At 43.7% G+C, this 16449-nt stretch overlaps 1 protein-coding gene across 2 annotated transcripts in view; it reads left to right on the forward strand.

Annotated features, from left to right (window-relative positions):
- Nucleotides 1–16449, forward strand: part of negr1 (neuronal growth regulator 1) — a 212484-nt gene that overhangs the window by 143392 nt on the left and 52643 nt on the right. For both annotated transcript variants that reach the window (XM_080430684.1, XM_080430685.1), the window contains exon 5: nt 14650–14770. In XM_080430684.1, the coding sequence (XP_080286810.1) occupies nt 14650–14770 (121 nt within the window). The remainder of the gene's footprint in view (nt 1–14649; nt 14771–16449) is intronic.

Raw genomic sequence — 16449 nt, forward strand, 5'->3', positions numbered from 1 at the left:
GCTGACTGGAACCAAGGGTCAGAGATATGTACAACTACTCGGCCATGGCCGTGCAAGTAGCACCAGCACAGGTGTCCTTTCTGCTTGATTGACTGCCGAGTACAGCAGTGCGTGCGTGCGTGCGTGCGTGCGTGCGTGCGTGCGTGCGTGCGTGCGTGCGTGCGTGCGTGCGTGCGTGCGTGCGTGGTCAAGGATCGGCTTATATGGATATCAACGTGCCTGCCTCAAAGCAAAGCAAAAGGACCCCAAACTCTAAACTCCTCCTATGATCTTCTCAAGCGAAGAACCAGCCATATTGTGTGCGCACGCGTGTGCGTGTGCGTGTGCGTGTGCGTGTGCGTGTGCGTGTGCGTGTGAGTGTGTGGGTATCTATATTCGCAATGTGAAAAATGCAGGGAATTTACTTCCTTGGACTACTGGCAGCATGCACAAGAAATGTGGTGCTTATCGTTCCAGTGGTTTGCAGTCAGACATTCACATTTACAGTATAGGGCCTGTACTGCTGTTGCTCTTCGGCCAAAAAGACTCCATGAAAACGAAACACTTTTTCACTCATTATAAATTTGTTTTACAGAAAACAGGGCAGTACCAAATAACAACCAGCCAAACTTTCATGCCAGTTTCTAAATATTATTTGAATGTGCTGTCTGCGGAATGTTTCACTCTTGGCCCATCTGGTAAATGGGAGGAGTGTAGCTAGCAATCAATGTAGTTACTGTCATTGATCCTGGCAGAAATGTCCCTTCCTAACCGCAGTTAACTGACATTAGACTATTAACAGGAAGCTGCACCGTTCCACCATTAGCAGGCTAATAAGACAACATAAGAGTGAATGACACTGACATTTCAAGGGGTAAACCATCTAATTAAATACATGGTCAAATAATTCCTCTCCCCTTTCAAAGTAATAATGGCTTTTTCCGTAAGAGCATAGTTGACCTCCCGGATAATTACAGTTTAGGGTCACTAATTAAAATGAGTAATAACCAAAGTGATGAAAAAATTAAGCCCCAGCATTTTTTTTCCTTTTTTTAAAGAATTGTTTTTGACACTTTGCTTTATTTCAGACAGCAGAGTGCACAGACACAGAAAAACCAAGGGAAGAGATAGAGGAGAGACGGGCATCCCTCATGCTCGCTAGGAGCATAATTAGTCTAACTCACTGAGCCACTAGCCACCCCAAGCCTCAACATTTTTCAAGTTTAAATAGCATTATGTCTGCTGTTTGGCTTTGCATAATATGACTCAAAGGCTGGTGCTTTGAGGCACTTTTTATTTATTTATTTTATTGTGGTGCAACCATTTCATGAAAGTTAAATTGAGAGTGTATAAACAACCGAATGAATACTTTGAACTCTCCAAAGAGTACTACCTTGATCAGACTGTGTGGCTAATTAAATTACAGGTCCACCTTTACTCTTTATGTTTTTTCATGATGAATGGGGGCAACTGTTATCAAGCGGGCCCAGAATGATGGCAGTCATCCAGAAGGTCGTGCTGGAATCAGATTGCCTGAGAAGCACCGCTTGGTTAAAGGATATCTCAGCACTGATTGGACCTGATGAAATGTGATCTCTGACCCACTTTTCAGATTTACATATTCATCATCTGCCGCAGGTGGGTGCCATTATTGGCTAGAAAACCTCACTGCACAGTTCTGAATCAAAAACATAAATCTGGTGTCTATGTGCCTGAGTCGGAGGGGATGAGTAAGCAGGAAAGCAGTGCGGAAGCATCTCCGCCTGAGATAAAAAGCCATCTTTGGATTAATTAATGAAGCACCCTCACTGCTGTAATAGAATTTAATAGAGCCGTTTAGACCAGTGGTTCTCAAAACAATTTAATGTCAAGGACCCTCCAATTGATACGGAGTAAGCCGCGGTCCCACCATTTGAAAAGACTAGACCGGTCGGTCCCATATATGGGCATAGCGGTCTACTCGGTGGTTCTAGACAACCGGATCTCCATATTCTGTATGCCTATATATGGGCGTATCGGTTGGATCGGTGGTTCTGGACAACTGCCTATCCGACCAACTTGACACCGGGCACGGCACTCCCTTGAGACCTCTGCGATGCGCACGCCGAGTTTTAAGTCTGTTGGTCGGACGGTTCTCGATATACGTGAACTACAGATGGACAGACGTACACACACTGACAGACATTTTGCATATAGCATTTATAGTAGGGTTTGGTGCCAAGGACCCCTTGACAGCAGATCTTAGTTGTAATTAGAGTAAGTACAGCAGGATTTTTTTCAGGCCAGGGACCCCCTAGCTGAAAGAGATTGTCAGGGACCCCCACTACATATTGTGTCAAATATTGTTGCATATTCAACTTTTAGATGGCTTCATAGACTTTGACAGTACTGTCAATGTGTAGCGTTGTGTTGGATTCACGTTAATGTGTATTTTCAGGCAGTTAACCACTTAAAGCTGCTTTTTCCCCCCTACCCCAAACCTCTTTGCTGAAAATAGCCGATCTACAAGCTCACAACCGTTGTGAGCTTGTAGATCTGCTATTTTCGGCTAGTGTTCCCCTCATAAAATAGGGACGCCGACATTGTGAGCTTGTATAAGGGCTATTTCTTGCTGTTTTTGAAATAGGGCATAAGTGTTTCAACTATTCTTCTCATTGTAACCTTGTTTAGAAAGGATATTCTTATGATAAGGATGTCTGTACAATATACAGACACCTTTATTATACTCTCACTCCTCATTGAATGAAAGGATGAATGGCAATAACTGAATTGCTACATTGAGATATCCTAATTGATTTACAGTGTGTCCCACATGCTTCAAGTCCTAGATGTTAACTGACGGTGCCTACAAACTTTTGAGTCAGACATGGTGAAATCGTTGACCTCCAGACGTCCCTATTTCGCTGATTCGCTGTCTGTCACAATGTCTCTGTGTCAGGTGCTGCTGCTAATGCCATTTGAAAATGCGCCAGATGTTTTGTTTGTCTCTCTCCATCTCTATATTAGCAGGACAGCCACTGCACAAAAGATTAGCCGATACCACGTTCACACCACAGATGTTTGGAATGCTGATGCTTATGCAGGCAGGCCCCCGGAACTCTTTCTCTCAAATCTCCCTTTGCTTCATGTTGGCGTCGAGATGTGTTTTGATACAAAACTGGGGGTTATGTAACAGCTCTATCAAGCAGCCCAGACTAGCACCACTTTCCCTCAGATCTGGAGAAGGGAGTTCCTCTTTGAAATTCCCATGCAGCCTGGAAATGTAATTAGTATACAGGCCAAAGCCTTTGACATTGTATGTCGTCTTTTTTTGTCTCGCTTCCTATGAGGTGTTGCTATCTCATATACTGTACAAGTTTGGTTTAGGGTGCAGCTCTGAGCTTATGTTGCTGCTTTTGCTGTGTGTGTGTGTGTGTGTGTGTGTGTGTGTGTGTGGGGGTGTGTGTGTGTGTGTGTGTGTGTGTGTGTGTGTGTGTGTGTGTCGTGTGCGTGCGTGCGTGCGTGCCGTGCATTTGTGTGTGCGTGCATGCGTGTGTCCGTCCGTCCTTCCCCCTCCACTGCGCCCTGCTTTCTTTCACGGTGAGATTCCACTTTCTGTTGCCTCGCCGAGCGAAGCTGTGCCCTGTACGCTTCCGAGATTGCCAGCCATTTGTACGCTTCCCTCCCTGTTGTTCTCTTCGCTTCCCAGCACCCTGCAGCGCTTGGCCCCGAGAGAAAAGAGGAGCACCTCACTTTTATTTCCTGCTTACAGTAATTGGCAGACAAAACTGTAATCATTTTAAATTAATTATGAGCATGCATTAAAACGACTATAAGCAATTACAGCCGGTGTATTGATAGACTTCTGAGCCTTGTTAATATGCACAGGGTTTAATGTGGACACTTCAAATGCTTGACGTCTCCCTGTCTTTCTGTTTGGTCTAACGCTGTCTTTCTCTCTGAAGCCCCCAGTCCTCTCTGTGCCTGGTTGGTATGCCAGCCCTGCCCTGGTAGATAGATATACCCACAACATGCTACTCCGACTCCCCTGACAGAGTTGTTTGGAGAAGTCGTGACCGTCTCTCGTAAATAATAGGCTTAACCTGTTTACTTGTGGTCAGGAGCTTATACATGCCTCGCATGTTAATGACTGCACAATATTACAACATCTAAGTAATGACAACGAAGTAAACTGAGATAGTGGGGGATGTTGTTTGTGCGTGTGTGTGTGCGTGTGCGTGTGCGTGCGTGTGTGTGTGTGTGTGCGTGTGTGCGTGCGTGGGCAGACTGGGCACCCCTCTAGGTTATATAGCTCCTCCTCTGCGCTGGCAGTGGTTGAATAAAGGAAACCACAGCTCAATCAAATCTAGTATTGAGAATGTATTTATTTGCAGCACATTGTCTCAAGTATTATAGATGTGTAGCTGCATTTTTAACTATCTACTGATATACACATGTACCATGGCTGACATTTCAAAAGAGATTGGCTTCCTAGCCGTGGATTCTGATCCAATCCTAAACTGAGTTAAAGCCAACAGCCCCAAGCTGTTTGGATTTAAATCCATCTATCTATTTTTCTCCAAAGCTCTTGTCGTGATTACGACTCAGCTACCACACTGCATCTGTAGCTCAAAGAAATGAGCAAAATATCCTGCTTCTGTTGAGTCAAATTCTCAAGTCCATCTTTAAAACCTACTGCTGTGATGTCTTTGTCTTGGCATGTGCCAATTATCAGCTCTGGAACTGACAGCCCCTTCTTTTTTTTAATCTATGCAATTTAGATTACAACTAGAAAAAGTGCTCCTCGGAGCACAGGTCTCCGCCAGGTCAGGTAGGTTATTGTGGGCCAGCAATGTTCAGAATTTGCCAGTCAGGATGGAATATAAAAAATCGTACGGAACCATCTTGATCACTTGACTATAGAGATAATGTGTACTGATTTGCATGATGTTTGGACAACATTTGTAGGAGTAATATAAAAAAGAAAAATCGGCCTCCTGGTGGCGCTATAATAGGGCAATGTTAAAAGGGTGGCGTTTGTTCTTCAACGTAGTGCGAATGTGCGTGCAAAGTTCCACCGCAATCGGACGCTGCGTTCATGATTTGCCGCATTTTGTTCAAAACGGGCCACTCCTGCAAACTTTAGATGTCAATGTTAGCCAATCAGGATGGAATATGAAAAATCAAACAGATCCATCTTTATCACATGACTATAGAGATCATGTGTACCGATTTGCGTGACATTTGGATACAATCTGAAGGCTTAATCTCAAAATATGTATTTTACATAAGTCGGCCTCCTGGTGGCGCTATAAAAGGCTAATGTGAAAAATGCAGGGCAGATGTTTTTCCTTGGCCTCTAGGGAGTATGCGTGCAAAGTTTCACGCAGATCGGTGCAGTTACAGTTAAAAACACAATTTGGCCTTTTATAGCGCCACCATGAGGCTGATTTGAACATTTTCAAGTGGCATTTCCTCCTCGGCCTAGTGGGAATGTGCGTGTGAAATTTCACGGAAATCGCAAGCTGCGTTCATGATTTGAGGCATTTAGTTCAAAATGGACCAATCCTGCAAACTTTGGAAGCCAACCTTAGCCAATCAGGATGGAATATGGAAAATCAGACAGATCCGTGTTGATCACATGACTATAGAGATACTGTGTAATGATTTGCGTGATGTTTGGATACAATCTGTAGGAGTAATATAAAAAAATGGATTTTGCACAAATCGGCCTCCTGGTGGCGCTATAACAGGCCAATCTGAAAAATGTCCAGAGGTTCTGAATTGGCATCCAGGGAGTATGTGTGCACAGTTTCGCAGCGGCCGGGCCAACGGTGCCGGAGATTAGCCGTTCGCAGACAGATGGACACACAGACACACGGACGGACGGACGGACAGGGGGTAAAACATACTCTCTCGCCATGCCTTTCGGCCTGGCGGAGACAACAAATATGGTAAAATCTACACAACTATGGTAAATGCCCAAGCTCCATGCAGATAGACATCTGGAAGGTGCTTCATGCTGTATGTTTACCCCAAAACATTTCAAAGTTCTCATTGTAAATAAGGAAAATACATCTCGTTTCAAGCAGCTGCACTTCCTCAGGCAGCAACTTTTAATTTCATAATAGCGAGCAAAGACAAGCGTTCACATTTGGATGAAGTTGTGAACGTTGTGTAGAAAAATGTCTACATGATGGACCACTGATTATTTGATAACAAAAATGTATATACACAAATCTCTGTTGATCAATAAATAATTTCACCACTATGATCAAAACGTCTCTCTGCCCATGACGAAAGGCAACCGGCTAGAACATCCCTGCTGCAAGTGTTACATAAGACACTCTTAGCTTGCCCAACCAACTTATTAATATGGATGCCTTGTAAACATGGTGCAATTTGACATGCTGAAATCCCTTAAGGAGGTACAGTACAGTATGTTAATGATATTTCCATGCATCCTTTATGTAGCCCTGAGATCTTCATCGCATCTGAATCTTGTATTTAAGAAGGGCAACGGGAGGGCTTCTCAGCCTCAGACCAAATTCTGTGTCAAACCCAGGCAATGGTTGCTGTCGACCCATGCGGTCCCACACGCTAAGCCATTTATTTATATTCCATGCATTGTATGAAGAGTCGCAAGTGAAGCACACAATGTCCCCATAGCTGTTCTGAATAGAAATCTTAATGAATTAATAAATCTTGGCTGCAGACCCATCCCTGACTGACAAAACAGAGGACAATGAGGCCTGCAGATGGCAATGGGGAACAGCGTCTCTGTGTGTAAGCTGATAAGTCATGCACTGATGAGCCCATTTCTTAATTGCAAGGAAAACTCATTTTCAAATCTGGCTGAAGAGGTAGGGTTATTAATTGATCTTTTAATTAAAAAGCTTGCCCGGGTTGTCGCAGTGAACAATAGTTTGCTATTGAATAAATCATATTCTGTTTAGAAGCACACCAATTAATCATTAATACAGTAGTCGCACGAGGATCGCTTAAGGCAAACTACTCCGCTTGGCTTGAACGTTAAAGGCAAAAAGCTTTCTGAACAAACCTGCCTGTCCATTAATATTAGATAGAAAGAGGTTAAACGGTGTATTCATCATTTATACTCTCGCATTCTCTCTCTTTGTGGAGCTTGTTCCATCGAACTGGTCATCTTTGTTTTGGTGACAAGGTCTGCATAATGTAAATGTAATGGAAGTCAGTTTATGATCGACCCGCTACTGGCCATTTGTCACATAGTGGAGCCCTGCGGCGCCTATTCTTCTCCAGCGCCCTGTGCTATTTCTGGATCTCCCCCCACTCCCCACTCCCCACCCCACACACACATACACACACTCATCCTGATTTCACCCCTACCCAACCCCCACCCCCATCTGTTGGAGTTCACCATGACTCGAAGCATGATTTACAGTGCCTCTACAGCGCTCTGTAGACACTAAATTACCTGGATTATTGGGCCTTCATGATTTTTAGTGCTCTACTTTGCATTACTCTCCAAACCCTGACGCTGTATTGCAAAATATATGATGATGTAGGACGTGCCAGCAGGTTCAAATTGGACTCACTAGATTGGGCCGGATTTTATGGCTGTGATCAGTCTTTACGGATCCCACTGCCAGGCACTAAATTGGGAGATTTTCTATTATTGATATGCATATCAAAATTCGGACCTCCCGTGACATTATGGCGGGCATTTTTCTCTCCAGCCCAAAAGATTTCCGGCAGGTGTGTGACACTGTTGAGAAGGACAATTATTCACACCCAAACTAGCTTCAGTCTTCTTGTCCTTTTGAAGAATGGAAGTTTTGGCCAGGTGACCTTTCTCTACGTGTGCTTAGTAAGCTGGAATATTATTGTATGTCATCACAGAGAATGTCTAAATCTATTCTGCTTGACAAAGTAAAAATGTGTAAAGTTTGTGAGTGCTTTGTTGCTTATCTCTATAACTTCACCTGAGTCACAGTAATTAAAGGTAGGGTAAGTGATTTACTTTGGTTAAAATAAGTGTTACATAGCTCTATATTCTGATAGCACTCATTGCTATAGAGTGTTTGTTCAGTAAAAAGGAGTCTCCCATGTCTCTCAAGCTCTTTATTAAACAGAAAATGCATTTTCAGTGCTCTTTCCTGATTGGCTTAAATTTTGTCACCTACCTGAAAATATACTATATTCTGTTTACTAAAGAGCCGGAGAGACCCCTGTGACCGAACAAACGCTCTGTAGCAATGTTACTATCAGAATATAGTACTTTAACATTTTTTACAAAAATATCACTTATCCTACCTTTAATGCAAACTAATCATGAAAGAAAAATCTTTGGAGAATATCTAATCAGGAATCTACAGGAATCACTGGTCCGACGTTATTAAGCCAACTGATAATGAATAAAGCAGACTGCATCACACCAGTCCAAAAATGAAATAAAACAACTTGAAAGGGCTTTTTCTGTGTCGCATCTGGCAGGTACACATACTACACAGCCACAGACAAGTTGGTTTTTCATCCTCTTACTATCAACATGAAAGTCACAATTCCGGTGTCGGCTCCAAGTATCGACACAACTGCCCAGGCCACTGTGTCCGCTGCTCTAGCGACTGTACGGTGCGACAGGCAGGTCACTGTGATGCTTTCAGAGGGCCCTAGTAATCAATGGCCCAGCACAATGACACCAGAGGAGGATTACAGGGGACTCGGCGAGCCTCTCACTGCCGGTATTGCACATTGATTTTTGTTATACTTGTTATTGGCTTCCATCTCTGTGAATGCAGTACCAGCTTTGTCACAAGCTCCCTGACTTTCAGTTTCTCCTGCTCTTCCTTTGAGCGATGTGTTGTGGATATTTTCGCAGGTTCAGTGCCTGGTTGTTTCTTCGATTAACGCCGTCCTCTCTTATACTGAGACTTTTTGAAGGATGTTATTTAGCTATAGTGTGACCTGAGCGTTCCTCGTATATTTGTTTTCACTGCAGGGTCATGGCTGTTCTTAACCACACTTAACCACTTGAACCATAGCACCCCCCCCCCACCCCGACTACTTTTGGCAAAGAGATTTGGTGTTGAAGGGGCAAAGGAGGGGACCAAGTATAGACCGCTGGGGGACTCCAGTCAACTTAAGTATATAAGGTTTAAGTGGTTTTAAGAAGTGGGGGCTGGAGGGGCCTGTAATAATGTTGTGTTGCTTATGGCTGGGCTGCTGCTTATGCTGTTAGTAATTAAATAGAAGCCTTTCACTGTGAGATACAACCAGCTGGCATGTTAAAGCTCCTGAGAGCCCTCGGCACCTCAGCGCTCATAGATTACCTAGAAACATGGAAGCACAGACATGCTATGCACGGTTGCACAGACACATACACACCTACTTACAGACAAACACACACACACACACACACACACACACACACACACACACACACACACACACACACACACACACACACACACACACACACACACACACACACACACACACACACACACACACACACACACACACACACACACACACACACACCTACAGACTGCCAGTTAAGTCCTACCAATACCACCCAGTATGCTACCAGCAGTCCCCACAGTGATGAATGACCAGGAAAAGCCCCTGTGTCACCTGCCGCTTGTGATGCACTATCACAGGCCCCCCTTTCTCCCTTCATAGCCAGGCATAGGAAGAAGCAGAATTATAATTGGCATAGGTATGCAAGGACGGAAAAACCAACACGCCACATACCCAACGATGGTGCCAGCATGCTCATTAGCAGGCAACGGAAGGTTGGTGGAAGTACATCTATCATCAAAGACAGAGCTGTCACCTTCACGTGCCTCTCACACATGATCATAGAGCGCTCGTACAAACGCTCACATGTATGTCTTTCACCTTCGCATGGATCCGATGTGTCCCACCTCATCTATCTAAGTGGACGGCTGGAGGTTGGCGCCCATGTTGTTTACAGAGTGCTCCCCATATTGCATTCTGTTCATTAAATGTGAAGTGCTCAAAGTGCTTTCCAAGACTCATGTATGGTCCCACATGAAAACCGTGCTGGCACTTGTAGGGGCGGCAGTGACTCAGGAGGTAGAGCGGCCGTCTAGGAATGGGAAGGTACCCGGCTCAATCCCGGTTCAATGACCTTAATCAACCAATCTATACTGTCCAAAGTACATGAGATTATAATTATTTTCGAATCATGGTTTTAGGACTCATTAATTCATTAATGTTTAGTCACTTACATTAAACAATTCTACTCCTACAATTGATCTAACACAAAAATATGATCGACAATTATGCAGTGAATATACGGCAGTACAACCAACGAATGACAGCAAGAACAGTCTAATCAATCTGAATGAATATATTACGTCAATGGGAAAAAACACAGATGAATGCCTATGATCACAGACTTACAGTATAATACCTCGAACAGTGCAATGAGTGGAATATAAAATAGGGGCCGCCATGGAATCTGAACTGACAGGAGATGAAAGGAGTGAATAAAGAGGAGCTGAAAGGAGGGAAAGCACTACTGAGCCAGCTGACCTGTTGGTGACTTTGGAGCATCTCAGTCAGACTGCACGTGACGAACTAGCAGAGGATCTGCAGTCGTTTCTTCATGGTGACGTCGAGGTTGCAGTAATGATAATGATAATGAATTTATTTGTATAGCACTTTTCTTAACAATGTTACAAAGTACTTTACAGACATGTTAAAAACAAGAAATGAAAATAACCAAGCAATAAAAACAACATAATGACAACAATATACAGCAGTAGAAGTAAAAGAGCAGATAAAGCCTAAGAAAAACACTTACTGCAACATACAGGTGTGTTTTCAGAAGAGATTTAAAAGAAAGCACTGATTGTGCCAGCAGTAGTGGTTGGGCTGTTGATGGTTCTGTGGACCTTGGTTCCTCGAGGCAGATGGGAACACAGTGTAGATCGTGTGGCACAGATGTTCATTGGAACCTATCACCAGAAGGTGCCCTTCTGGTGAAGGTGGAGTGAACACCATTCTAGTAACTTGTAGAATCGTAGCCTGTTACCAAGGTAATGCAGCAGGGAGTCCTAACTTAAGGAGAGGCGGGGTTGCGTGTGTGTAGCAACCGATTGGGATGGGCATTGATATGATTTTACATTATGGACTCCAAAATGTACTTTTATTAGGCCATGGTCCCTCATATCAAATGATTTTGTCCTAGGGACATTGAAAAGAGAAGTTGTTTTGGTTTAAATTAAACAAGTAAGACGCGCGAACGCTGGAAGCGAACGCAGCTCGAAAATATTGTGTATTTACGGACTTGTAATCCGTGTGTGTGTGTGTGTGTGTGTGTGTGTGTGTGTGTGTGTGTGTGTGCGTGTGTGTGTGTGTGTGTGTGTGTGTGTGTGTGTGTGTGTGTGTGTGTGTGTGTGTGTGTGTGTGTGTGTGTGTGTGTGTGTGTGTTGCAGGCTGTGTCTAAATTCCTGCACTCTGGCGCCCTCTACATAGGTAGTGCATGAACACAGAGACACACACGGAGACACACACCCACAACCCAAGCAGAGTTACATAGTAAGCTCCACTTGGTCGGAGGCGCGGCTTTGCCGCGCCTCCTTCCGCGCCTCCTTCCGCGTTCGCAATAAAATTGTCTAAATGTCATGAGCAGGGGTCATCAATATGTCCGTACACGGACAAACATGTCCGTGGCATGTCTTCTCCATGGCATTTTTACACAGTACACACCATTATAATGTTCTTATTTTGATCACAAGACCCAATGTCAAGTCTCCAGGTTTTCTTCAGAATATTTATGACACTGATTTACCACGACACTATGGCACATTTTAGGAGTCCACTAGTACTAGTGGTTCTCAAATGTTTTATTTGCAAGGACCCTAGTTACTTTAGAGTAGGGTCAGGGCTAGTGCTTTATGTGTTTCTGGTAGTAATATTATTGTCCACACATTTTGTCCATGGCAAAATGTCATGGAATTGTCATATGTCCATGGCAAAAATGGGATTTTGACAAAAATGTCCACCACATTTTTTATAATGATTTTAAGTTAATTCAATTATATTGATATTAAACTCCTCCTTGGCTGAGGACCACCTGCAGACCCCCTCAGGGACCCCTGAGGGTCGCCACACCCCACTTGGAAAACTACTGGTCTAGAAACAGCAGAAGAAATGCATGCATGTCTGTCTAATTTGAACATGTTAAAATAAATGATAGTGCTCCTTATCTTTTGATTTTTAGAATGATGTCATTATTTTTCAATAAGCAGGCGCAGCTGTCAGAAAAAAACATGCTGGAAAAGGAATTGATAAGCTCTGAGGCATACAATGTTGATTCTTGGAGTTAACGATTCGGATTCTCGATTCCCATTGCTGGTCACAGATGTAGTTAGTAGCAGAGTGGGTCACTGCCAGCTGTGTTGGTCTTGATGTATTGGTCTTGGAGGAGGTGCTATATCTTGTGTTCAATGTTGACATTTTGGTCTGAGGGTGGTGCTAATAAAGGCAACGTCATGCGGTATGCGGCCACTCAAATGTTTAGGGTTCAGCCATGGCGCGCAGCAAGTGCGCTTAGCAAACTTCATTGAAATCCGCCTATGGTGGAAGTGGAGAATTTGTAGTGGAAGTGGAGAATTTGGCTTTGGGGGGGGGGGGGGGGGGTTGCAAGAGGAAAGACCATGTGGGCACCAAAATCAGTAAAGTTCATTCTATAGGGAGCATAGCAAGTTGTCAGTTGTTTAGGAACAAAGTGGTGGATGGATGGATCAGTCAACAGACATTGCCACCCATTGAGCCCCATCGCTAGCGGGCTAGAAAGAGACACCTTGCTACTTGAGGATTTAATAGAGAAACCTGAGAAGTAACTTGTATAATAACTGGAGAAGTTATTCGACTCCATAAGAAAAGACCTTTGATCCATGGCCTCAGAATGGATTTGTCTCTGTCTCCGCTAAGGGACATGGAATGCCAGGCGGCACCTTGGGGAGAATGTTCTGTACAGGACAGGTACAGCAGTCCTCATTGAGGTCATCCCGGGAGGAATATCTCCAAATACTGTACAACTCAAAATAAAATAAAATGTTTGAGGGTGCCTTGGAAACCCAGCCCCCTGGACACAGGCTGCAGCCACTGACTGGCAGGTGGTTCTCAAAGGCTCAATTGTCAGAAATATAAATGTTCCATAACTCACTTTCTGACAAGGCATGGCAATTTATCGCTAGCTGCAGGGCACTCTGTGGGCAGATGGACTCAGAGGGGGCAAAAAAAAAAATCTAATGTTTAGGTTTTGAGAACGGAGTCGGTTTACACAGTATTATCATCTTATGCAAATACAGTATAGCAAGAATTTGAGGATACGGATGCAAACAAGACCAAGAAAAACGAATTAATGCTTTCATTTCCAGTAGGTTAGACTACTCTAATAGTCTTTTCTCAGGCCTTCCCAAAAAAGCGCTTGGCAGCACAGTACAGCTCATTCAGTATGCTGCTGCCAGAATTCTAACAAGGACTAAGAAAGCTGAACAACAACAAACCAGGCTAAAGAGGTTTTATGTTCACCTCTGCCTTTAATTTCTGCTAATCATGTTACTCTGATCTGACTCTGGTTCTTAGTCTTTATTGGATTTTATTGTTTTCATTATGCTTTGGCTTTCTAATATCTTTTCCTTCATCTTTTTTTATTTGTCTATGCTCTTTTCTTTTTGTCTGTTTTATGTGAACCACTTTGAATTGCCTCTGTATGTGAAATATACTATAGAAATAAATGTGTGCCTTACATTGTCCTGCCTTGTATCTGATTGCATTTCCAACCCAATTTGGGTATTTGCCATGACAACTTGTCCTTCAGTGTGCCAAACGAGATTCACAAAACATCAGGTTAACCTCCATTATACCTCCATCATAATTGTTTTCCTTGAACCAATACAATTTGTATTCCCTTTATACATTCATATGGGCTAGAAACACTACTGTAACCGCAACAGTGCTAACTGATAACAGCAAACAGTAGCCGCTATGGTGAGCAAACTGAACACTGGATACTGACTTAATAATCAAAATGAAACACGTGAATGAAAAAGCTTTTATTCCTGATATGGACCTATGACAAGAAATGGTGAGAGATGAGTCATTCCTTTTGTCTGACCACATATTGGATTCAGCCAAATGCTTTTGTTGGGATTCTTTATAATTTCCTTTCTTTTCAAGGCAGCGTGTAGTAAATATTTGAAGTACAATTGGCCCAGAATTGCTTGAGAAAGCAACAAGTGTGTAAAGCTGCCTCGATGACGCTGGCAAAAAGATTTGCATGTTTCAGCACATGAAAGAGGATTAATTTTGTATTCACACGACCTGCCTTTGCCATTCAGTCTTTGAACTTCCATTAAGCAATTTATCACCATGCAATGCAATTCATTCCATTTTACTAACCCTGAGGATGGATTCCCCCTCCCCCTCCCCGCTATGTAGACTCTACAGACTTCACAGTGTACATGCTAAACGTGCACACTGACCACAGCATCCATTGTAGGGTGTTTCAAGTGTAAGACCCCGTTATCTTCACTGCCCCCTGTCTGACTCAAAATGTGTATTCTTGCATTTATTCCTACACGTTTATGTCCTTGTGTCAGCCTCTAACCTCTATTCTCTTCTTCTCTTCTGTGCTCTACCTCTCCTCTCCTCTGTTTTTCTTCCCACCAGTTGCCCCTTCTATTCATGAGATGAAGAGCCATGGGGTCGGTCTGGGACGCACAGCTCTGCTCCGGTGTGAAGCGGCAGCTGTACCCGTCCCCACGTTCGAGTGGTACAAGGGCGAGAAAAGGTGAGACGCAGAGTGGATTGCCTGTCCTATCTTGACATTTACCACTGCATCGTCAGCACCAGTCCACCAGAGATTCAACGCGATTGTCAGCGCAAGGTTGGGTGAATGGGACTTGTTTATTTGCAAATACTACTCACCCTTTGTTTTATTTTAATTGATTAGGTGTGAGATGGGTGGGTGGTGTCATATAGGACAATACAATGAGTGCTGGGCAGTTGAGACGTGCAAAAGAAAGAGTAAGAGAGATAATTTAGTATGCTTTTATGTGATTGACAACTTTATTGAATTGTCCTGATGTGCTGAACCCCGCCCGTGTGGTAGCCTACTCCAAGCAGTTTAAAACATACGCTTCACAAACACAGGTCTTATGATCAGCATGTTGCTGCGCCGAAAATGTGATTGCTTTTGAAGGGAATCCTTGCACGCTTACTGTACTGTGATGTACTTACTGTACATCAACCATTGCCAGACACTTGCTAAGTTACCTTTGATCGTTTCAAAGGAATAGTCCACGTTTTCTCACAGAGACACCATTCGATAGTGGTCCCGCTCCTCTGTCCCTCACAGGAGAGCCCGCAAAAGTGTTTTCTGTCAAGCAAAGCTATTTGCACCTTGTATTCACCTTGCACGCTAATGAAATGTTTGCGTAACTCTAACAAGCAACTTAAATCATTCATCGCCCATACATCAATCAGGGTGGATTCGAGTGTTGGTTGTTGAATTTAAAAACTAAATTACCCCATTTACCCATCATTTAGCCACTCCTGGTGAGCACAATTTCAATCATCAACTCACACTGTGCTAATTGTAATTATGGGGTTGAACTCAATTTATTTGAATTGCTAAGGAGGCATGTTGGCATGATTCTAGAGTTTAAGGCCTTGCTCTTTCTGTGTGTGTGTTTTTTTTTTATGAAGCAAAATAAGTATATTTACATATGTCATCTTGAAAAAGATCCACATACCTGAGAACACATGAATAACGCAGCTTTAGTGGAGGACCTTCCCATTACCTTTTACCCATTCCTCTGCTGAATTGCTGTTTGCAGGAAATGACAAGCATCTCTCTCTGTGCATTTAGACTGTGTGTGTGGTTGTTCCTGAACTATCAATGCTGCGGTACCGCCAGTTTGTCTATATCTGAATTAATGAGACAGGTTTGACAGGCAAATCTTTCTTTTGAGGAGTCTCCGCATTCAGTCTTGAAAGGCAGAGTAGGAGGGCTGTTTTCACTATGACAGAGAGGAGATCCACCGCCTTTGCTTTATGTCATACTGGGAAAGAGGCAAGCTGGCTCACCGACTCCTGCAGGGATTATCAGTGGATGTTCGACTAACATTTGAGGAAGCCGCAGTGGGAGAGGGGAACAGCAGATGCTTGGAGATTTGCTGGACATAAGGTCACATGTCGCGTCTCGACTTGGGAGTGCTTCGCAGCACCAGTCGTACCAGGCTAACGTACGCAGGGGGCCACAGCACGGCCAAGACACAAACCTGTCCTCTCCCTGGAGGTTTTCTATGGTTTGATAACGAATGCCAAGTCATGGCATTAACAGCACAAACAACCTCAGTCTGTCATGCTCTCGCCATAACAACATGCGGCCGTGCAGCATATGCTCTTACTCAACAATTAGGGGCATTACATCATCACGGCACAGATGCCAAGCACAATTGGGGATAG

The sequence above is a fragment of the Gymnoscopelus braueri genome (assembly GCF_963280865.1).
Source record: "Gymnoscopelus braueri genome assembly, chromosome: 6".
In the NCBI taxonomy this organism is placed as follows: Eukaryota; Metazoa; Chordata; class Actinopteri; order Myctophiformes; family Myctophidae; genus Gymnoscopelus; species Gymnoscopelus braueri.